The sequence below is a fragment of the Chelonia mydas genome, chromosome 6 (genome assembly GCF_015237465.2).
Source record: "Chelonia mydas isolate rCheMyd1 chromosome 6, rCheMyd1.pri.v2, whole genome shotgun sequence".
Taxonomy (NCBI): Eukaryota; Metazoa; Chordata; order Testudines; family Cheloniidae; genus Chelonia; species Chelonia mydas.
This window is the reverse complement of record NC_051246.2, coordinates 53174127-53198618: the sequence shown is the minus strand read 5'-3', so window position 1 is coordinate 53198618 and position 24492 is coordinate 53174127. Positions and strand designations below refer to the sequence as shown.

The window sequence follows — 24492 nt, the reverse complement described above, 5'->3', positions numbered from 1 at the left end:
TTAGAAGAATAAATCGGTTTAATTAAACTACTTTTTGAAGAATGATGCTGTGAACAGCTCTTAGCACATGAACCAAGAGTTTCCTTTAAGTTAGTTTTTAATATGAATTTTGCAGTTTTGAAACCTCTCTCTCTCTCTAGGCCTGCATACTGTAAATTAGAGCACATAATGTACATCATTTATGCATGGAAGTTAGGAGAAACAGCTTTCCAATGGCATGGAAATGGCCTCTGTGTGAGTTCAAATAATAGCCCTTGGAAAGGCCAATAGAATAAAGAACAGAAGTGCCACAGAAGTCTACAAATTCATTCCAAAAACAGATTCTGTAATAAAATCATTAATTAATAATGTTGCATGGGTTTCTAGATTTTACCATGCTCATCACATGGTATATGAACTCCTGTTGGTGTTCACTTACAAATTGCTAGATAGATGAGTACACACTTTAGGCAGCCTGATCTCATGGAGGTATTCTGCCACTAACCCAAGCTTTTGCTTTCAACCTCAGAAAAGTTCGTTTCAGCTTCTCTATGCAGTTTGTGTTCCAATAAAAGGAAAAAAAATACAGTACCTAACTTCAAGTAACTTTGAATGCCGCACATAATCATGCATTCAAATCTTTACAGCCATCAAGCAGCTGTATGAGATAAGCAAGCACTATGGGTATTGGTATGCAAAAGACCACACCACATTGCTACTTTGCTTCCAAGAATGTTTGCTATTGATCCAGCACTTCTCCTACAAATAGTTGTAGTAGGGGACTAGCCTGGTGGAATACCAAAAACAAAGTCTCTCTCTTCTGCATTTGCGTATCAATCTCCAGCATAATTTTCTGTCTTCCACAGCTGTGGGGACTGTATATGGTCCTGGAATAAGCCAAAGAGGGTTTCTGTGCACACACAGAGAGCACTCCCTTGATGTGCATGTCCAGGAGGTGCTTTCCAAGGAAATCACAATGTACAGTACTTTCCAAGGAATTTAGTGGAGGGGGAAAAACCCCACAAACCTGTAGCAGCCTATAATGGGCCAGGACAAAATGGTCTAGTGGAAAAGTGAAGAGAACTCTTGGGAGAGAAGCCAAGCGAGTAAAGGAAGTGTGAGCTGTCATGTCACTAGCCCAGATATCTTGGGAGTATTGGATAAACTGTTTGCCTAAAGGCCCGTCTGGCCTGGCAAGAGAGATGTCAGTAACATGCCTTATTTTCTTTGTGGGACAAGCATTGGAAGGCTTTGCCCTCTTTCAGTCACTGCAGCTTTCAAGTGTCTTTGCTGCCGTTTGCCACAGTGTAATTCTAAGTCATATCTAGTCTCCATCAATCACTCCTCCAATGGAACTCTTCAATCTCTTTGAAGGTTAGTGAATATCGTACTTGTGAAAGATGCTGGATTGTCAGTCCTGAAGAGCAAGGTCCTCATTCACAGAACAGCTACAGCAAAGGGGGCAGCTATGCAAGCTTCCCACACATTGCTCCCCATCATGGCTCATTTCTGGATAACATGTGGGGGTGAGGAGGTAATTTATCTCTACTCAATCCTTTACTGCTTCATCGAGACTGTCCGCATGGGCTCAGTTACATTGCTGTGTTTTGCATTGTGGGCATCTGACCTGAAGCCATCGATTCATTTCCCACAGGTCACCATGCAGCCACCAAATAGTAATTCTCTCTCAATAACAGCATGAGTCAGTTTCAAACCAACAAACAATTAGCACAGTAAGGCTTTGTATCAGATTATCAACCCATTTCCATACTTTCACTCATCTATTGCATTGACTATTTCACATTGAGACAAAGGCCTGTAGGATACTTTGCTCCACTGGCTCAGAATTATACAACTGTTGCTCTCTCATTAATATACCACATATATTCCTTTCTCCACCTAAAACACTGCAATTTTTACTCACTACAACAACACACACAAAATACATGGGTCCATGTCCACAAAGGCAGTGTTGATACAGAATCCTTGACATCAAATTTTTGGCTTGCCTGATAAAAAAGCAGAACTTTGTAATGTTTAATAGGTCTCGTCATTAGTGGGATCTAAAGAGGTTCTATTGTATTATGTGTAGGAATAAATCAACACACTAGACAAGAGGTTCAGGGGAAAAATAGTGTTATCCAATCATTTTGCAGTACCCACGTTATTTTAGAGATTCACATCTGGGATGATTCCAGAGACAATAGATTAAAAAAAGAGTCTCAGAAAGAAAGTCATCTACACTGATAACATAATTAGGGATTAATTAGTATAGGGAAGGTACATACTGTTTCTGACATGCTGTCAAGCACAGAATGCATTTGAAGCAAAATATGTTATCTATTTTTGGTCCTCTTTCTCAATTTCTCTTTTCAAAGTAAAGCTGTATGGAACTCTTTCCCCCCACCACAACATTCAAGCATATCCCTGTTCCCAGGAAGCATGTTCCCAGCAGAAAATGTTAGTACACTGTTCATAGATCTCTATTTTCAATTTTCTGACTCCTCCTTTCTACGAAATTGGATCACTTCTTCATGAGTCTCTTGCTTAGATATGACAAAGATATTGACAAAGGTAAATTCACAAAGAACAACGCATGAGGTATTTGATACTTTTGAAGCTTTTTATTTAAAGTAAAACGATTTAATTTTTAACCATTAAGACACTTCTGAAACATCTTATCCACAATACTTTTAAATCTAAGTTTTTCAGAATGAAATATTTGCTGTATATTTTAATACTAAAAAGCACCACTTTTGCTGTTCCATTTCTCTTGTAGCAGTCATTTGCTGTGCCAAATGGTGTGGTTACTCTGTAATATGGACACGCATTTCCTTGGAACTAGGTTGAAACCACAAGACATTTTCACTTGTTCAGACTTTCTTCAGTCGGACGGGCAGCACATATCATACGTCACCAACTATGTTTCAATCCAGTGACAACGTTGGGATGCTTACAGGTAACCATTCTGCATGCTGTGAAGGGGTTAGCAACATGTCACACACTGAAGTTAATCTGCATGGCTATGACAGAAGCATCTTCCAGTGGCTCCAAAGCGATTTGCAAACTATGCTGACTGTATAAATTTTAAGTAGGAATCACTTTGCCTGCCACTGAACTGTGGCCTCCTGCGGGGTGGAACATACAACTGTTGACCAGTATACATGAACCCCACTTTCCCTTTAGGACAGGAAATGAAGAATAGATACCAGATTTAAAATCACAAGGCGAATTTTACTAAGCAGACTAAATTTAGCTATCCAAACACATTAGAACCTATTCAACTTCATTATTACCAAGGGCACTATATATGTAGATGTTTTGTCTTCAGTGGGACCTGGGGCTGCTCAACACCTCTGAAAAAAATCAGAAAATATATGTCTAGGTGTCTAAAAATTAAGAACCTAAAAAGCATCCAAGTTTGAAAATCTCAGTTATCAATAACAAAATTCTGCCAATACAAAAAGGGTACACGAATAATAGCATAGTAAACCCTATGTAAGTAATCAGAAATACAGTGTCAGATTGATAGTTTATAAATTTCTCATGTTGCATCATTCACGCTATATCAGTTAAAGAAGCAAACTAGTTTCATGAAAACTCCAACCTGAGCATTGACATAAGTTTTAGACATACACTTACTATTGTAAGTATTGCAACAACTTGGTGAGTAAATAAATACTTAAGAAGTTTGGATCTTAAAGAACAAATTGGTGTAGTGAATTACATACAACAAAATATGGTGGCTCTAATGGTGACAGACTCCAGGACTTGAATGGGGCACTAGTGGCTTATGTTGTCACCAGATCCCCTCATTGGAATTATTTCATTGGAAATCCCCATTGTTTCCATATGACATAACAGTAAACTATCATAATAGGGATTCCATTGTGCTAATCCAAATACAAGGCTACTGTTCTTCAGCCTCAAACTGAATTAGAATTCAGTATCCATCTACTTATGATATGCACTTCGTGATTGTACATTCATTCATTCCATTCGAAGAAGGGATGTATTGAGCAAATGTTGTGTATGCAAAATCTGACCTTCACCACTCAGGTCTGATGAAGAAGTTGGTACCACTATGTGATAGAAAGATCATTTTTCATTAAGGTATTCAGTCTGCAAAACATACTTAAATTTTCAGTTACACATCAGGTAACAATACCATGGAACAACTGCAAAAGCACTATTACAATTTGCGATAGTCAAACAAGGACACACCAATTAAATTTTGATACAGGGCAATGTTTAAATTATTTAATGTAACTCATGACTACTTTTTAACCCAATAAATTATTACAATAAAGTATCACTTTCACAATTTATTGCAGATTGAAAGTTTGTAATGATAAAAATATCTAGGGTGAAATCCTGGCTCTTTTGAAGTAAATGACAAAACTCCTACTGACACATTTATTAAATTTATTTGTCTCCATTGTGGGACACTACATTAAGTAGAGATCTTAAAATACTGAAGTGCATACCCACACACACTTTAAATGTGTTTTTAATTAATCTAATGCTAAATGCATTTTCAAATCCAGCTTTTAGATGCTAATAGGCTATTTAATATTTTATTTTATTTGAGTTTTTCCATTTACATCCATTATGTACTTTGGGGTTTGTGCACTAGAATTTTTCTGCCCTCTGTTATTTTCATCTGGAAAAGCTCATAGTAAAGTAGAAGGTCAAGAACAGTGGAGTTTGTGACATGAACCAAACTAAAGTAACTTATATAGGGTCATGTGTCACCAAACCAAAGTAACTTATCTAGTGTCAAATAGAACCCCTAGCAAAATCCTTGTCAAAACCTCAGAGCTCTCACAGTTTATATCACCCAACTCTGACAGAAGATTTTAGCTGGAACCCTCTTCACATATTAAATAGCTAAAATAATTGCTTGAGCTGGTAGCTGGTTTGATTCTCTTAATGATGATTGGGATTTATAGGGCCATCTTGCTTAGTCATGCCGTTTGCTTTCCTCACTGTGAAAGCTAGTTGTTTAGTCCTTAAACAAAGCATTGTCTCATTCCCTTTTTGATTTCACGTTTCTCACTCAAATGTCTCAAGGTTTTCTCAACTTCTCTCTCTAACTAAACAGTAACGTACGTGTTTAAATTTGGTGCAGTTGCTATTAAGCAGTGAAAGAACTTTAATGCATTAACTCTATTTTAATATTTAACTATTTCAGTTTTACAGTATAAAACTTGGGAGCTGGAAATGGTCACAAAGGTGGATCTGAAGAGTCTTTCAAGTTAATTCAAATAAATTAAATATTTTAATTGTCCCCCTCATGCTTAGTATTCGTTATTTCTCTGGGGCAGCGGGGGAGGAGGGGGGAACAGTTTGTAACCTTGTTCTGTATTTTGCCAAAGAAGGAGCCAATCCCTGATCAGTTTAATGTAAGGCAAGTCGTATCGGATTCTCTAGGTTTGCTTTCAAGGACTCCAGAAACACTGAAGCCAGTTTGTCATCCACCATCCGACTGTCGCTTGACAATGTCACTGTCATAAGCTGATGCTGCTGAAGTTTCTCGTTCCCTTCTTCATCTTCCACAATCTTGAGTTCGGGTCGAGCTCGCCCCACAGCTAGGATGCAGGCTTGAGGAGGGTTTATGACGGCAATGAAGCCACTGATGCCAAACATACCCAGATTGGAAATGCTAAAGGAAGGGGGAAGAGTTTATGTACATATTGTACGTGTTACAGGAAGATATCACCACATCGTCACACAACCGAGATACACCCAGCTGTCGAAAAGTCACTACTAAGGGAATTTGCAGTGGCAGCCTCTTCTTCCTCCAGACAGATTAGCGCTGCCCAAAAAATGAGAGGTATGGGCTGAACAGGAGGCCTAGTTCCAGGCATCTGCGAAAAGGCCCATTCAGCACATCACAACTGCAGCCTCTAACAATGGGAGTCTGATTTCAATTTATAGTGACCCTCACCCTGGAATAAACCCAGTGGGATGGCAGCAGTCAAATCTCTGCCTGCTGTCTCCTATGAATGAATCCTATCTGCTGGGTAAGGTGTTGCCTGATGCAGGGAAGCGCATAAAAGATATGATGCAAAACTCAATCTAGCATTTGAATTCGGCTCCTGTACCATAGCGAAGTTCTAATGATTCACAGAATACCTACTGTCTAATATTTCACAAAAGTATGATAAAGAAACGAGCACAAAGACGAAAGAGGCAGAGTGCAGGGAGGAGGGGGACTAGCTATTGCGCCTCAATGCAAATATATATAGAATCTATAAGCCCTAATCCTTGTGGTCAGATGATGAGTACACACCACTGCTGAGGAGTGTGCAAGCTTTAAGCCACCTTTGCACCTCACCTGAGCCTGGGCCAGATGTGTGCCAGGTTGGACCCCAGATGTAACTGAGGGGTGCTTCAATTTACAAAGGCTACTGGTAATGCCAGTGTACCATTACAGCAGCTGGGTATCACTGGGGCACAGGTAAACCCTGGTCCTATCCTGTTTCCCAAGGGCATGCCCCTATTTCACTCATTGGAGGTGGCATACAAGCCATTACGGTGACTCAATACCACCCCACGATGACTTTATGACTTGCTACAGGAAGGATCTAGCCCAATGCCTCCATTTATTTTTAGATTTATCATCCTTCCTTTGAAACCTGTGTGGTGGTGTTTTTTCTTCTCCCCCCGCTAAAGCCATTTCTGTTAATGAGGACATCCATCCCTGCACTGCTGGATTCCCATTAGCTTTTTCTGCTGAAATGCTTATGATCATCTAGGAGATATTTTCTTTTGACAGCTGCTTCAGCCTGAAAACACCATGCAAAATAAATAGTTCTGTGCTCTAGGCTGGTGTAGTCCAATTATACTACCCATATTAACGGATCTCTCTCTGTAAAAGAGCTTTATTACTAGTGTGTCCCAGCACATTTTTATAGTCACCAATTATCCATTGTAAATGCAAAGATTTGTGTTAATACCATAATTCTGCACAGTTGAAAAAAAAAATCACACTTAATCACTTTAAAAAGTCATGAAGTTCAGGTTTCCACAGTAACGTTAACCACTCTCTGTTTAATAGTGTTCTGTTTCTCATAAGTGTAATATATTAAGATGCACATTAAGCCACAAAAAACTCAATCAGCATATGTTCAAGGAAGCCAATATAAAATTTGTTAGAAACTTAACTTCTGTATTGCCTTGCATTTAAATGTTAACATTTTGTTTAGCACAAATCATTTCATTTCTTTTTGTACATTTAAAAAAAATGGGGGGTGGGGGCATAACTGCTAAATACATGTAAATTGTCCCATTTAAGTTTTGAAGTTTACATCTCAAAGATCAGAGTGGACTAAGGAGGGTTATTTCCCAGCTATGGAGCAGCTTTTGTTTGGCTGGAGACCTTTTTCTGCAAGGCTGGGTTAAATGAGGCGAGAGTACATTGGTTTACATTGCAGTAGTCGTGTCTTTGCAATAAAAAGGCATTTTAATTTTTTTTAAAGCTTAATATTTACATTATAAAGTAAATATTTGACTCTGTGTTTTCTTAACTACTAAATATAATAAACAAACAGAATCTCCTGCAGATGGACAGACATGCAAAATAAAAGCCAAAACCCTTTTTCTCCTCTCAACAGACTGTATCAAGGTGAACCTGTCTGAAAACTGTGAGGATTCTTCTTTTGATATAGGAATCTCAGGCCTAGATTATCCTCTCTAATTTGCAGGTGTAAATCGCTGCATCTCTTTTCAAAATCACAATGTGGTTTCACAGATACATTGGCTGATTTTATAATGTGACGTGTTAATGCACATCTGAATATCTGAGAGCCATTCGTAGCTCTAAGCTCATATTGTATCTATTAAATTGGTAAAAAAAAAAAATTACCTAAAAGATCCTCCTTGGTATTCTTCAGGTAACAGTTTTCCATCTCTTGCTTTCTTTGCGAGAGCCTAAGAAAGTGAAGATAGAAAATAAAATCCCAGACCAAGTTATACCGCTCACACAGAATATTAGTAAAATTCCCTCTATGCTTTTTGGTCTACACAAATATTTGAGGCAAATAGTTTTGCTATTTAAATATGACATTGAAAATGATTAGCTGCTGCAATTGTGCAAGATGTGAGGGGTCAGACATTTTGGATGAGGTGTCTGGGGAAGAAGACTAGGACTGGTAGCCAGAGAGATTGGATGAGGAACGGGAAGGGGGTAACTGGCACTGGCCGGCATTCAAAAGAAAGATTGAGACTCTGACAGAGAGCCTGGATGTGGAGACTAGGACTGGACAGACAAAGAGAATGAGACTTGGATGAGAATCCTGAGGAGAGATTGGGGCTGGATAGGCAAGGAGAGCAGAACTGGGATGAGGACCCCGGGATGTGGATGAGTCAGGACTGGAACAGGGGCAGGTTGGGGAGGATAGAGCAGAAGGGATCAAGTGTAGGCAAAGCAGGCAGAAGAGTCTGTACCCACTAGAGCACACCCTCCTCCAGAGCCTGAAATGGAACCCACGATTCCTGAGTCTCACCATTCTTCTGCTATAAGCAAATATCTGGGAAACCCACTGGCAAAGTGTCCCATCTTCCTGTAGGGCTGGTCCACACACAGGATGATAACCTACTACTTCTATCAGTTACTCTGTTAGTTTAGTAGAAGGGGTCTGTGTGAGAGAGCGAAACCTGCTGATGAACCGTGTGTCAATATGATGTCAGATAATTAAATTTGTTGGTTTTTTTTCTAGTTTGCTTTCTTAAAAACCTAAGGAAGTACACACAAAAAATACACTAAAAGAATATTATTAACATTACAATGTCAAGCACTCAAAAGTTAGGAAATGCCTTAATTTAGCCCCCTTCTGCATACACATTACTATACAGTCTTTAATTACATGATCACATACTATGTTTGACCCATAGGAGCCCTATTTCATTCAGTACACTGGATGGACAGTGCTCACTTAATGAGCTGCTATTCTGCTCAATATTTTGTTTTCTCCTCATTATTCAGCATGTTGCCCAAGGCCTTATTTGCTGCACACTATCCATACCCTGCTCTAAAGGCAGAATTATTAGTTTTCAAATGGGCTTGTCTATGGCGTTCATCACAATAGTCTCTCAGCACTTCGCAAACATTAATCCATCCTCACAACACCCCTGGGAGATGGGGAGGGGGATATTACCCGCTTTTTATAGATGGGGAGCTGAGTCATAGAGGGATTAAGTCAGAAGAATGTTGGCTCTGTGGTTCAGCAGGTGCTAACTTATCCCATATGTTATGGGAATGCTCCTATGTCCATATGTTTTGGGCAGAACTTAATTGAAGAATTAATTATTTTCTATCAAAACTGTGTTGCAAACTAAACATGTAATTTTGAACCTAACGGATGTTCGTTGGAAGCTGAATAAATCTGAAAAACTTTGGCTTAGCAGAGTACTAATAATTATTAAAAGACTAGCACTAAAAAAAGTGAAAATCCAAACAGCGACCAATGACTGAAGACTGGAGCATACACATTGTAAGCGTGGTCACCATGGAAAGAATTGAATACGGTAACAAATACCCAGGAAAAAGCTTTCAGAGATGTGGGATGCTGTCCTGGAACTATCTGACTGATCCTATTCAATGCATGCTCCCAACACCTCCTCTCTGCGAACTTCCTTCCCTCCCTACCTCTATTGCCCTCCTCTAAGTATTGCTTTTATTCTTTATCTTAATTTTTTAAATTAGTTGTATTTTTATATACATTAATTTGCTTTGTCACCTACAGAAAGGAAAAAAGTACACAGACTGCATTGCCTTTATCTATATTCTCAAAATTCTAGTGCAGGTCTGAGCCCATCTCCCTCTGATTGTAATTTTGGAAACAGTTGCTTTTTTCTGAAAAATCAGAGAAAGATGGGCTCAGATCTACACTAAGACCTCAAGAATATGAGTGGAGGGAATGCAGTCTGTATACTTTTTCCTTGCTAGAGGCAACAAAACAAATGATGGATTTCCCACAGTTTCATCAGATATGAAGGAATATTTAGGTTTAGTTAATCTGATTGAAAAAGATTCAAACTACATTGCTCCCTTTATAAAAGTGTTCTGATAACAGTATATGTGGGATTTATTTGGAAGAAAAAGGACCAAAAATTTACTTTAACTAAAAAGTCATGGGAAATAAACTGAAAGCTTTTCTTGTTAAAAAACATAAAATCCTAGGTAAGGCAGGATGATCTAAGGTTTAGGGCAGAGGCCTGGGTTCTCTTCCTGTCTGCTGAGAGGCCTTGGGCAAGTTACTTCACCTCCCTTTCCTTAAGTGATCCATAACACCTTCAAATCGCTCCTCAGGACACCAAGTTTCTTTAAAGTCCACAGAGAATGAATCCATGAATAAGTGACAGTGATATGACGCTTTTTGTGTGAATTTTGTGTATGTGAACAATACCGTATCAACAGCCTTGGAGACATAAAGTTCACTATGCACAGAACAGGTACAGAGGCTGTTCAAATTTCCTCATGCTCTGCTGCCATTGTACCATAACTCTGACCTTGTTGAACCAGCCAGCCACAGAGGTAAGAGGGTGATGCAGTCTCTATGACCATCCAAACTTCAGTCTTTCTAGTGGAAGGTCAAGAAGGAGAATATAAGGAGATATGGGGGAGATTTTCAATGGCACAAATGGGAATTAGGCACCTATCTGCCATGGTAACTAACTGCCCTTTGTGCCTTTGAGAATCTCTTCCATAAAGAAGAAAACCAATCACGCTTGTTTGGCAATTTTGGGGGGATAAATTGTGGATGAGGGGAGCATATGGATGTAATCTATGTGGATTTTTGTACAGAATTTTGCACTGAGTTTAAAAATTGCTCGGATAAAATCTTTGTCAAGTGGACTGAATACTGGCCACGAGCAATGGGCAATTATAACCAGCAACGTATAGAGTTGGGGGAGGTTCTAATGGGGCATTTCTGGATCAGTTTTAAGGACTGGTCTTACTTAATGAAATTCATACAGGCTACTAAACTGGAAGTAGTGGGAAACTACAGTGAGGACAGAGAAATAATGCAAAAGGAACTAGAAATATCAGAAATGTGAGTAGAAAACTACACAATATATGAATTAGGATAAAGCAAACTAATACAGGTGGAGAAAAACATTGTCAAATGCAGATGCTCAATGGGAGGAAGAAATCGTGGCAGCAGCACTACTGAAAAACTTCAGGGTAAGAGTGAACAACAGATCTAAAATGAGATTTCAATGAGAAACGGCTGCAAAAAGGCCAAATATAATTCCAAGCTACATAGATGAAGGCATCGAATCATGGAGTGGGAGATAATAGTCCTAGATGTTGGTGTGACTGCTCCAGGAATACCAAGTTCAGTTCTGGGTACCCAATCATCATAAAGATAAGACAAATTAGAGGGAGGTTAGAGGAAAAGTAACAAAATGCTGAAAGGGCTGGAAGGATTCATTTATGAAGGAAGATTAAAAGAGATAAATATGTCTGCAATTGGCTAGTGATAACTGGGGAGGACGAAGAATAGAAACTTAACAGTCTATAAAAATTTGGTATATGTAAACACTAAAGATGGGGAAGAATTATTTATTATAGTATACAGGGATATCAGAATGAGGGGCAATGGTATCAAATTTGGAAAAGGAAAATACAGCCTATATATCAGGAAAAACTTCCTGATAGCAAGATCCATTTGCCTGTGAAATAGTCTCTAAGGAAGTGGTGCAAGCCCAATCGCTTGGAATTAAATTGGACAAAGCACTAATACAAACTGTAGCAAATAATATTGCATTAGCCATATAGAGGTGGACTGGTTGGTCTAACATGTTTAATTGGTCAAACTGGTCTTTTCAGTCTCTAAATTCTAAAAATTCTTATAAATCTGTCCAATTAGTGCCAGATATGGTGATTTTCTTTTTGGTGATGCAGTCACTTGCCCCCTAGAAAATGAATCCAACTCATTAATTGTTGTTTACAGTGCTGTTGTAGCCATGTTGGTCCTAGGATATCAGACAGACAAGGTGGGTGAGGTAACCTTTTATTGGTCCACATTCTGTGGGTAAAAGAGAGAAGCTTTCAAGCTACACAGAACTCTTCTTCTCTTCCTAGACCTGAAGAAGAGCTCTGAGTAGCTCAAAAGTTTGTCTCTTTCACCAAAAGAAGTTGGTCCAATAAAAGATATTACTCCACCCACCATGTCTCTCTGAGAATCATCAACTCATTTCACACACGCTACCAAACGGTCTTTTTAGTCACGAGTGACTTCAGCTAGATTTCAACCAGTGACCTAAAGGATAAACACATATTTTGTTATTAGTCCTTTGCACCAGTCAGTCCTCTTGGATTATTAAGTATTTCTGTTTTTTTGTAAACTACTTCTGAGACAGAATCTCTCTCTGAGAAGTGATAACAGTTAAGCCATTAAATTGCTCACAAAACGAAATTTAGAAATAAACTACCATAATGATACCAAATGGGAAAACACTATTTATAACAAAAGCTTACAAGAACTCTCAGTAAGGTATTGCATGTTGTACTACACATGAATGAGAAGCAGGAAAGTCTTTTGTGAATGGTTGTGTTTAGAATGCAGTGTGTTATATTAACAAATCCTAACTACAAAACATCTTTTAATGGGTTACACCTATCTTAGGGACTTCACAGATATGAAGGAAAGGATTCAAAAGCCAAACAGCTCTATAAATGTTTTTACTTATTATAATAGTTTGGAGTTTTAATGAGTTCATAAACAATGAGTTTACAGATAGCCACGGTTCAAAATGCAACATTAAACATCTGAATAAATAACCTTTGTTATAAATCCATTTTCCTTTCCTTTTTCAGGCTCTTATTTTTTCCCGTGGAGAAAATGTTATTTTTTGTTATGAAAAAGGGCAAGTTACAGAGGGCAACGTTACATTTCAAAAACTTATATTATAATAGCCAGTGTGAACTGAACAATGTCTTACAATAGGCTAAAAATGTTTCAATACCAACTTGGAGAAAGAGAGAAAAGGACCAGACTCTAAGATTCTTACTGACATTGAAGGGACTGCTCAAAGAGTGAGGTACAATTCAGTGTCAGGGCATCAGAATGTGGCCCAAAGAATTTCCACTCATTTAGTTTTTTGGAGGTTTGCTTTGAAAAACTCAAAGGATGAAAAGGAAAAGCTGTGTGTAATTTGTTCAGAAACAAAATAAATTTCAGTAAATTCAAGTAAAATATGTTCTGGTACTTATACTGTAAGAAGGTAGATTTTAGGTTTGCTTCAAGGTAGAAATGGAGAGTTGGATCATCCAGAGCAAAGAGCAGCGTATTAGCAGATGTAAATGATTTAGTTAAATTACAAAGGGGGTACCTCTTATGTAGCACTGTTGTTCTACCAAACTCCTCTTCCATAGTCACCTGTTTGCCTACAGAAAATCTGCAGAAGTATCAAGCTCTCTCTATTCTTCTCCATACATGGTGATGCTTCTAGATGTTTCTTCCTTTATGAATTGGAACTTTGCATGCAGTGCAAAACATCAGATAGTCCGCTTTTCTACTAAAAAGATCAAAAATTTGCAGACATTTCCTACTTTCTTATCTGCTTTTGTCTGCCTTGATGTTGCTTCTGCTGTCAGTCTAAAAGGATGACTCCTGTAGGACAGTCAAGGTACTCAGAGCCTGGTCCACAGGCTCAGATAGAGAAAGACACCCTGAGCAGGCCAGCTGCCTTAGGCCCTACTTCCAGCACATGTCAATTTGGGGAATTCACTTACATTTGTGCTTCAGCTTCTCTATATTACAATGTGCATAATACTTACTCTGCATACTTGCTTTAATACTTTTTACTTTTATGGCACCTTCTTGCAGAGAATCATGTGCACTTTATAAATAGTAATGAACTAATCTTCATAACTCCCTTGTGATATAGCTGTTTTTATCAAGTTACAGATTAATGTTTGTACAATATTCTGAAACTGTAAAACACTATATAAGCATAAAGTATTTTTATGAACACAAGTGCCACTGAATGTGCCTCTGATATAAGACCTTACTTCCATTGATAATAATGGCATCTGCCCAAGGTAATTTATGATAAAGTCATAATTACAACTTGAGACAGGATTTAAATTAATTTTATCACAACTATTAGGTATATCTGCAGTGTTGTAGCTGTTGACAGTCCCAAGATATCAGAGAGAAAAGGTGGGCAAAGTGATACCTTTTATTGGACCAACTTCTGTTGGTGCGAGAGAGAAGCTTTCAAGCCACACAGAGCTCTGCTTCAGGTCTGAGAAAGGTGATAACTCCTTACCTGTTCCACCTTGTATTTAGCTGTGATGCTCTGAGTACTTTTCTCAGACCTGAAAAAGCATTCTATGTAAGCTCGAAGGCTCGTCCTTTTAGCCAAGAGAAGTTGGTCCAATAAAAAGATATCACTTTACCCACCTTGTCTCTCTAACCATAAAGCATCTCATTTTCATAATTTAAGGTGAAAGTTTATCTTGCAACAACTCTACCTTCACCCGAAGAGAAGAATGACAAATGCAGGCCGACACTGATTTCAGCATAGTTTCCTTGTATAGAAGTTGACCTAATGTGTTACTGTCAAGTGGAACAAATAGTTTTATGAACTTTTCTAATGGGTTTTGTCCACTAAAAGTAAAAGCTAAGGTTCCCTAGGGACAAAACCCATTAGAAAAATTCCTAAAACTTGTAATGATACAATTTATGAGTTAAACCTAACTGGGATAGGACAGGAGTTAGAGGAGGTGTGGAATGAAGGGAAATAACATCCCATCTCTGATGATGCTGCTCTTGGTACCTTGTAGATGCTCATAGGGCATGTTACAGTCAAGAGCTTTCAAAAGCTGTGCCATCTAATGAGTACATGTAAGGACTAAGAATTAAGATGTTTAATGGCTTCTGACTAAACAAAAAACCAAACAGATTATTTAAACTAGAATAGCAATATATCAAAGCAGAAACAAGTTGGTTTTCCTTGCTTGTGTACAGAATGACCAAGTTTGTTTGCACTATCCTTGTATCTTTCTCAAGAACAATGACTCAAGCATACCTAAGCTATTATAAAAAGATGACAGCATACTATAAATGTAAAAATTGCCAGAGATATACAGAAAATTTGAGCATGGCAAAAAAATTATCCTATAGTAGTTACTGAACCAGAGAACAACATCCCTGGGAACAGTTCTTGTCCATATAATAGGGATACCATGAGCATATGCTTATGTGTAATAAAAGCACTCATGATTAAAGCAAGATGATTTCATATGCACATGACCTGGAAATAAGGCAGAATTAACATGGGGCAATAGGGGACACAGATATAACCCAGCCATCAGATGACGCATCTGCCAACCTATAAAGGGAAACTATCAAAGAAGCTGCCGCAGGTTTCACAACCTCTCACTATAGAATAAAATAAAACAATATTTTTCAACAACATAGAGCAGAAGTGTAAGAAATTAGCAAACCAAAATTATTGCTACACTTTTCTATGTGGATATTCACAGTTGGGCTGATCCTGCAGCCCTTGTTCATGGTAGATTTTGAAGTACTGACACTCGGTAGCTGGTAATGCATACCACATTTAATAGGAATTACTAGTTGAAATGAAAAACGTTTAAATTAACAGCATCACATTTGTAAGTATTATGCTAGTGTTCTGTCCTCACCTCAGAGGTGTTGCAATACTGGTTTGTGGTTTTCAATAATGCATCCCATTTCAAGGTGTCTGTGATAGGAATAGAAGTTGCATTTCCCACACACTATTGGTAATTGGAGTTTTCACCTTGTTACTTCACAAGCTGGTTCAATGCACTTTTATGTACTATACCACAGAAAGGGAGATCTGAAAGTTGGCCACCTCTTGGTGAAAGCAGTTAAAACACATATAAACCCTCAAAACACTGAAGTGGAGGTAAATGGGTGAATTTAAAGCTTTATATTGCTACCCTGGCTCCTTGGCTAACTGGTGGATCAGTGAAGTGACTTCAATATCCTATCCAACAAAACATTCTCATTTAGCAATGATTAAGACTGCAAGTCTTTCATGGAGGTCACGGATTCTGGGTGGAGGCGGCCCTGGGACCAGCCACACCGGCTGCTGCTCCAGTGACCCCAGGCATCCGGTCCCGGGCGCTGCCCCAGGGCACTTGTGGCATCCTGGGCCGCCCCACTCCCAGGAGCAGCGGCGACAGGGCCTTGGGGCAGCCTGCTCCCAGGAGCAGCAGCAGCCACCAGAACACCCCTCCCTCCACTCACAGAGGAGCAGTGACCGCTGGAGCACCCCCTCCCACAAGAGCACCAGCATCCTGGAGCACACCACTTTCCCCAGCACCTATGATTTAGTTAAGGGTATTTTTACTAAAAGTCATGGACAGGTCACTGGCTGTGACTTTTTGTTTACTGCTCGTGACCTATCCATGACTTTTACTAAAAATACCCATGACTAAACCGTGGCCTTAGCAATTATTATATTTTGGGGGGTGTGGGTGTCCTTGACAACACTTATCAAAATGAACATTCTGAAGTCCACTGCATGTACATTTTGTGGGATGATATTATTTAAAGACCATATACTAAGTAGTATTAATTCTTACTTCTTCCAGTGCAATTATGCAGAAAAAAAAATCCATGCAGTTAAAACAAAGCTATTGTAATTCTTGTAGCTCTGAAACAGAATGAACTTACATATGTGGAGGCAGATTCACTCCTGCACGTGGGCAGTTTTACAAACCCATAACTGCTTATCTGCTTGGGTAGGATTTGCCCTCTGGAGGGCTCCTAAGCCACTACCTCCTTTCTACAGCAAGAGGGTGTAGTTGGGGATCTCTGAGTCCAAGCAATTCCTAACTGCCACAACAGTCCCCTAGCATCAGTTGCCACAAAGGAAAGTAGCTCTAATTTACACCTGGCTTAAGGCAATGCAGCTCTAGGAAGTACAGAGCTAGTTTAAAGCCACCTTCAAGGCACACTCCATTCATGACTTGCGTTGAATGCTCAAATGGTCACAGCCACGAACAAGGGATATAATAATTACAATAAAACAAACCACCCCCACCTAGCGCCTGGAGAAAATACTGCAAATACTAAAAAATCTGAAATTACTTATTTGTGTTGTTGTTTTTTAATCTATCACTCCGATTAAGACACACAATTTCACAGACTGTAGTGAGCCATGTTTAGCTGGGATTTCACTGCAGAATTTGATGGCTAAGTTATCTTTGCATTTAAAAAAGAATGCTAAGAGAATGAACGGCAGAGACTTACTATATTAATAATAATTTTAAAATCCCAACACCACTAAAGCAGCTTTAAAGACCATTTTAAAACTGCTTTAAGATCATCATTCATGTTCATCTGGGTCATGCCATACACTTGGCTGCAAGAAGCTAAACAGCCATGATATTCCTAAACCTACTGTACATCTGAGACGTACCTTTGCAGATGCAGAAATTTCCTGTACTCCCTTGGCAGCAGCATCTTTTATGACTGGTGTAATGAGACCTCGGTCTGTTGCCACAGCAATAGAGATGTCGATGGATTGCAGCTGCCTGGGGCCCTCTCCATCCCAGGTCACATTCACATCTGGCATTTGCTAGAAAAGAGAAACACAAAGAGAACCAGCTGTTAAAGGAATAATGGTTCAGCCAATTATTAAAAGGAAACCTCTTTAAAATGCACAGCAATATACAGGCATTCACCAAAGTAATTAATGAAACACAGAATGCTGTTTGAGAGAACAGGTCACATCTATCATCAGAACTGCCATGAGCAAGACAGGGATAATAAAAGACTTGCCATGTAACTCTAAGAATAGACCTACTTTATTAGCTAGCATCTATTTATATCTACACTGTCAGCAAGTGCGAATGTATGCTGCAGAGATGGAAATTGTGCAGCAGGGGGGCAAAAAGAAATATTTATGAACATTCCGGGTCACTGGGAAACTAATGATATGCTAACAGCAGCCTCCAAATTCCTTTGGCGTTCACAAGTATCACCTTTTGGATGCCTGAAATTCAAGAGTACAAAGCAGAGGGGTTTTTGCCAACCATAAAGTACCGTGAGCCAACATACTGTATTTACATTTTAGATGAGAGGGTAGTGAACAGAATAAAATGGAAAAGGGATGCAGAGATCCTACTAAACATACACCAGGATAGTCATGTTAATTGCTTTTGCCCTGCTCATTTTTGTATCACTCTAATCAAAAAAGTTGGTTGAGTTTTAACTGAATACATTGCAATAGGCTGAAGTCTATTATCGGTGTTAGGTTCGCTTATCCAAAAAAGCCTCATGCATATTTCTAGGGACAGATCCAGATCAGACTTAACCAATTAACGATAACGAATCACTAAGGCAATTGGTAACAAGGTATTTGGCCCTTCATGTCTAAGTCACCAGTTTAAAGTAATCCTGGTCCACAGTGACCATACATATATGATCTGTAGGTTTGTTCTGTGTCCAGTGTGAAATGAGTTATTAGAAAGTCGAATTCCCAGTGGGGAGATGTCTCAGTAGAAATGCCCATCCAATCACTGGCCTAAGAACTGAACTTTCCTCACTCTCTGGTAGTCTAAAGTCATCATGGGGTAAGATACACTGGCAAGTGGTAGCAAGAGGGACACCTGGGGGTTTATATGAAGCTTCAGACTCTAGGGCTGCCAATCTAGCAATTGTAAAGTCCAAATAATAAAATAACCTGGAGTTGAAAAGCTGAAACTTGGTATCTTGCTGGCACTTTGAAGCAAGATTTTTTTAAAAACTGTTTTGAACATCCAACATTCAGATCTCTACCTTGTCATCCCACAGATGGTACTTCTGGGCTATTTGCATAAGAGGAGAATACGCAAGAAACATATAAACATTCTCAGATCATCTTCTTATGTGTATGAAGAAAAGAAGAATTAAGATATTGTGATTTCTTATTTTGCAGCCAGGGAATTGTAAACATCTCCTATTAAACCAAGTAGAGATAATCAAAATTTTCTGAATTTCAAGTTTTTCATGCAATTTTGTCAAAAATTCTATTTTTTGATTAACCATCTCCCACATCCCCAAACATTTAACAAAAATGTTTGGGATTTTTTTTTTTTTTACAAGCTACTACTAACCTAAGCTTATTTCTGACATGCTATGTATATATTTGATTATTTCTGAACATTGTAAGTTAATAAATCAAATTTGAGTGTGTGCTGTTGTTTTTTTACCTCACAACAGTATAATGGAGTGGAAGTAGTCTTATGACTACTAAATATCTTCCAAAACAATAAATAGCTTTTATGTAATGTACACATAAAATTAGCACATCATTAAAATACTCTATTCAATTCTCCCTCCCCAGTTTACATATTTTAATTCACAAACGTCTGCTAGTTATCAACTGCATCAAAACTGGAATAGTAATAGCCTCTGTGGCAACTCATTTATAACTGCGCACATACACAATGTACTAAACAAGCTGTTCATCATCATCATCCAGTTAAAGAAAATTCAGAGAACTCTAATAAGAGCCTGGAGAGGACATGTTATTGCTGATTTTCTAATGCCCAGCAGCAATCTAATCCTTCAGTAGAAGAGCCAAACACTGGATTAGCAATGACAGTCAACAAAAAACAAAAATGCAAAATCTAATCAACTAAAATTCAGATATTAAGAACAGAAAATCATATTTCCTAAATTGATTGGTGTAGATCATTCTGTAATAATAAATGCAGAAATCCCCTTTTAAATAACAAATGAACAACATGCATAATCCTTACACCATATGGTAAAACATATTGAAAAAAATCAAAACTGTGAAAGGCACCTGCTACAGTGGCTTCAAGAGTATATCTATACTGCAGAAGGGAGATGTGATTCCCAGCATGGGCAGACAGACTTGCACTAGTTCAGCTTGAACTAGCACATCAAAAATAGGAGTATGGATGCCTAGCATGACAGCCGCCACTGCCATAAGATGCAACATCCACAATGCTATTTTTAGCCCACTTTCTTGTGTTGAGCTAGCATAAGTCTGTCTACCTGCCCTGAAAATCACACCTCCAAACTGCAGTGCAGAGACCCCCAGGTTAGCGGGCTGCACCTGTTAGAAGTATTAACTTGCACTCGGAAGTTTTTGCAATACATATCATATAAAAGGGGGTTTTAGAACATTAATACTATTATTGAACTTATTCTTTTATTGACAGAGGAAATGAATACATAAAAATTGAACATTTTTCATTTTGAACTCTCCATTTTAGTATATTGCTGTAGACAGAAACTGTGCTATGTGCTATTTAGCAAACAGACAGTATCCCTAATTTTGGCAACAAATCTGTGGCCCCCTAGAACTTCAAAGTTATCAGTGTAATATACACTATGGCCACTCAGAACTTCTCCCAATTCCAAAATCCAGGCCCCCACCACTTAAGCTAAAACATTCACTTGATTTCTATACAGTAGGAAGAGCAGTTGTTCATCTACTTTGGGTGCTCAACATAAACTAAACTGCAAAAATAAATAGTATATATCAGGGATTGGCAACCTTTGGCACGTGGCCAGCACATCCCTCGGCCCGCGCTGCTTCCCACAGCCCCGATTGGCCTGGAGCGGCGAACCGCAGCCAGTGGGAGCTGCGATTGGCCAAACCTGCGGACTCGGCAGGTAAACAAACCGGCCCGGCCCGCTGGGGGCTTACCCTGGCGGGCCATGTGCCAAAGGTTGCCGATCCGTGTGTGTGTGTGTGTGTGTGTGTGTGTGTGTGTGTGTGTGTACACACACAGACAACCCCCCCTAAATTATGACTAAACTACAGCAAGTCCATCCTCTATCAGTTATTTGCAGCAACATGCAAATAAAATACGGAAACAATCCACACATTACTCCTCCCCATTAAAAACACCCTCCCAATTCTCCTCTTTTCAAATGCTTAGGCAACAAGATAGGCTTTTCGATGTATTCTTAAAGTAATCAGATGTAGGCAATTTTGGACCAAAGAGGGGAGCAAGTTTCAAAGTCAAAGTGTTCTCACAGAGAATGCTCTACTATTCCTTTGAATTTCATAGAAGAGTCTCTGTACCTTCAGCAATATGGCATAAAGAGAGAGGCAATCTCTCAGGTATATAGATCATAGGGAAGGCTACAATTTTTTCCACAGAGGTTGCAGAAGTCATGGAATTGGTGACTTCCAGAGACCTCCGTGACTTCAGCCAGCAGCGACAGGAAACTGCAGGGTCCCACCACCATTCCTGAACTGCTGCAGGGGGATGCTGGAGCTCCCAAGCCGTGGCGGGACAGGAAACCTTGGAGCTCCAAGCCCCAGTGGGCAGTAGGGGTGCCCGGAGCTCTGAACCGGGGCCCTCACTGCCCATTTTGTCACAGATATTTTCAGTAAAAGTCACAGAGAGGTCAAAGGCTTCTGTCATTTTTTCTTTTTTGCCCATGACCTGTCCCTGACTTTTACTAAAAATATTGTTGAGTTACTGCTCTGATGACCGGGAGATCGTGGAGTGATGTTCGGTCGCCGAGTTGATGGCATTCACTGAGAATTTCTAACTTAGAATGGCTGCCATCTTCCACCATATTACTGCAATAAATTCTGCTACTGCGGATGTAGCCATTTGACTCAACCAACTTCAGATGAAATTGTAGTTGCTGCTCTACACCAGCCATACAAAAGAAGACTAAAAAATGCATGACAAAATCTTAGCTTAATCATAGATCATTTAGGGCTTTATTAAGTCAATGCCAACACCTTAAGTTCCATGTCAAAAACCAATACACAGTGCAGATCATGGAGCATTATTACTATGCTCACAATACTTTCATCTAAAAAGAGGTAATGCATAGAAATACAGTTGTACTGTAGTATTCCCAAGCTTTGTCAATACTTCTTTTGTCCCCCTCAAAAAAAGTTTATTCTACAACTATATTATTGAAGGTAAATTATTTACTTACTTTGAGGGTAACTGCTGTTGCCTTGATAATAAAGTCATTTACTGATACTTTAATGTCATCTGCAAGAGGAAAAATAAATACAAATATTATGAGTAGTGGTTACTAGTGTAGCTCCAGAAATTACAAACCAGACAGTTTCATGACTGAATATTCCAGCGTTTCAGTCAATTAGTCTTTAGGGCTCTTAGAAAGTCATACTATCACAAATTATTAAATAATTGGGTTATAACAACATAATCACAGCATGTAAACTCTATATAAAATGCATAAACTCTAGACACAAAGCACAAGGCTTCTATTACCACAAGGTAAGAGCAGTTCAGAAATAGTGTGCTATTAGTTCCCCAAGAGACAAAGGAGAAAACCTGTCTAGTCTCCTCTAGAAGATACTCCGGTTTATTTGCAAAAAGAAAAGGAGTATTGTGGCACCTTAGAGACTAACAAATTTATTTGAGCATAAGCTTTCATGAGCTACAGCTCACTTCATCGGATGCATTCAGTGGAAATTCTTTTTGTGGCTACAGACTAGCACGGCTGCTACTATAAATCCAGTTTATTTGTTTCCATACTGAAGTGTCAGACAATGAGGGAGATGCTAATGGACAAAGCACTGCCTAATACACTACAGGGAATACTCTCATAGAAGCAAAGGAAAAGGAAAGAGCAGTCAAGATGCCCTAATAAAAATTAGAGGTAGAAAAAAAACCCAAAAAAATCCCCCATGACTGAATGCTCCGCTAGTATTTAAAGCACAAAGGATAAAATTAAATCAGCAGATGTGGATGGAGAGGCAAGCAATTAGGAGAACTGTGATTCATGAACTTTAGAACAATTAGTTTCTATTATTTTAGTTATATTAGTTGACAAGAAATGTTTGTTCTGGGAACAACTTAACTGTTCTCCAAAATTCTCTTACTTGACAGGGAAAATATCACACCACAGAAATATCTTGTTTCCAAAGGCAAAGACATACCTTGTTTTCAAAAATGACCTACTGTGTATTTTAGGATGGGGAAAAAAAAGTGTGTTCAGTTTTTAATCAATGCTGATGAGCAATCTGGTGGCTTAACTGTCTTTTGGGCGGGGTGGGGAGAGGAGAACATATTAATGGTTGATCTAGTGCATTTGCAAAAGTGCTGGACTGAGGAGTGGAGAAACCAAAATCCTCTGTCTTCTTCCCACAACAGGAACCTCCTGGACATCAAGAAAAACTCTCCCTTCACACCCGCCCTGCACTCACCTATGTGTCTCAAAGGGAAGCTGGTGTTAACAGATGCTAGAGCCAATAGGGAATTCAGTATTAATCGCTTCACAAACCCAGGCCTCCTGGCTAGGACTACCAACAAGATTAGAATAAACTCTAGTGATTGTATTTGTGTTTTTGAATATCCATCCTCTATGAATTAGACTGAAACCTCCAACTCATATCACAGCCATTATGCATGCTTAGTCTTGACATGGACTAGATTAATCATCACATGAGCAATCACTTTTTGTCAGATGAACATAATAGAGGTGGTTTTGTTTTGTTTAACATACTTAGGTATGACATGAATAAGAGATATATCTTAATTAAAAACCAATGCACTATTATCAGAGTGGTAGCCGTGTTAGTTTGGATCAGCAAAAACAACGAGGAGTCCTTGTGGCACCTTAGAGACTAACAAATTTATTTGGGCATAAGCTTTCATCGGCTAGAACCACTTCATCAGATGCATGGAGTGGAAAATATAGGAGCAGGTATAAATACATGAAAGGATGGGAGTTGCCTTACCAAGTGTGAGGTCAGTCTCATGAGATAATTCACTTAACAGCAGGATACCAAGGGAGGAAAAATAACTTTTGAAGTGGTAATGAGAGTGGCCCATTTCAGACAGTTGACAAGAAAGTGTGAATCACAGTAGGGGGAAATTAGTATTGGGGAAATTAGGTTTAGGTTTTGTAATGAACCAACCACTCCCAGTCTTTATTCAGGCCTAATCTGATGGTGTCCAGTTTGCAAATTAATTCCAGTTCTGCGGTTTCACACTGGAGTCTGTTTTGGAAGTTTTTTTGTTGAAGAATTGCCACTTTTAGGGCTGTTATTGAGTGACCAGAGAGACTGAAGTGTTCTCCTACTGGTTTTTGAATGTTATGATTCCTGATGTCAGATTTGTGTCCATTTATTCTTTTGCATAGAGACTGTCCGGTTTGGCCAATGTACATGGCAGAGGGGCATTGCTGGCACATGATGGCATATATCACATTGGTAGATGTGCAGATGAATGAGCCCCTGATGGTGTGGCTGATGTGGTTGGGTCCTATGATGGTGTCCCTTGAATAGATATGTGAACAGAGTTGGCACCGGGATTTGTTGCAGGGTTTGGTTCCCGAGTTGGTGTTTCTGTTGTGTCGTGTGCAGTTGCTGGTGAGTATTTGCTTCAGGTTGGGGGGGCTATCTGTAAGTGAGGAGTGGCCTGTCTCCCAAGGTCTGTGAAAGTGAGGGATCATCCTTCCGGATAGGTTGTAGATCCTTGATGATGCACTGGAGAGGTTTCAGTTGGGGGCTGTAGGTGACAGCTAGTGGCGTTCTGTT

The 24492-nt window shown here is 39.1% G+C and overlaps 1 protein-coding gene across 6 annotated transcripts in view; it reads right to left on the bottom strand.

Moving 5' to 3' along the window:
• PDHX (pyruvate dehydrogenase complex component X) overlaps positions 1-24492 on the bottom strand; it is a 133109-nt gene that overhangs the window by 26053 nt on the left and 82564 nt on the right. For 5 of the 6 annotated variants that reach the window (XM_037900016.2, XM_037900018.2, XM_037900014.2 and 2 more), the window contains 4 exons: positions 21918-21976; positions 17413-17571; positions 7850-7914; positions 2589-5644 (listed from right to left, as the gene is read on the bottom strand). In XM_037900016.2, coding sequence (XP_037755944.1) covers positions 5380-5644; positions 7850-7914; positions 17413-17571; positions 21918-21976 — 548 coding nt within the window. In that variant the 3' untranslated portion in view covers positions 2589-5379. Of the gene's footprint in view, positions 1-2588; positions 5645-7849; positions 7915-17412; positions 17572-21917; positions 21977-24492 lie in introns of those variants that run through there. The other variant, XR_006291756.1, reaches the window with a different exon arrangement.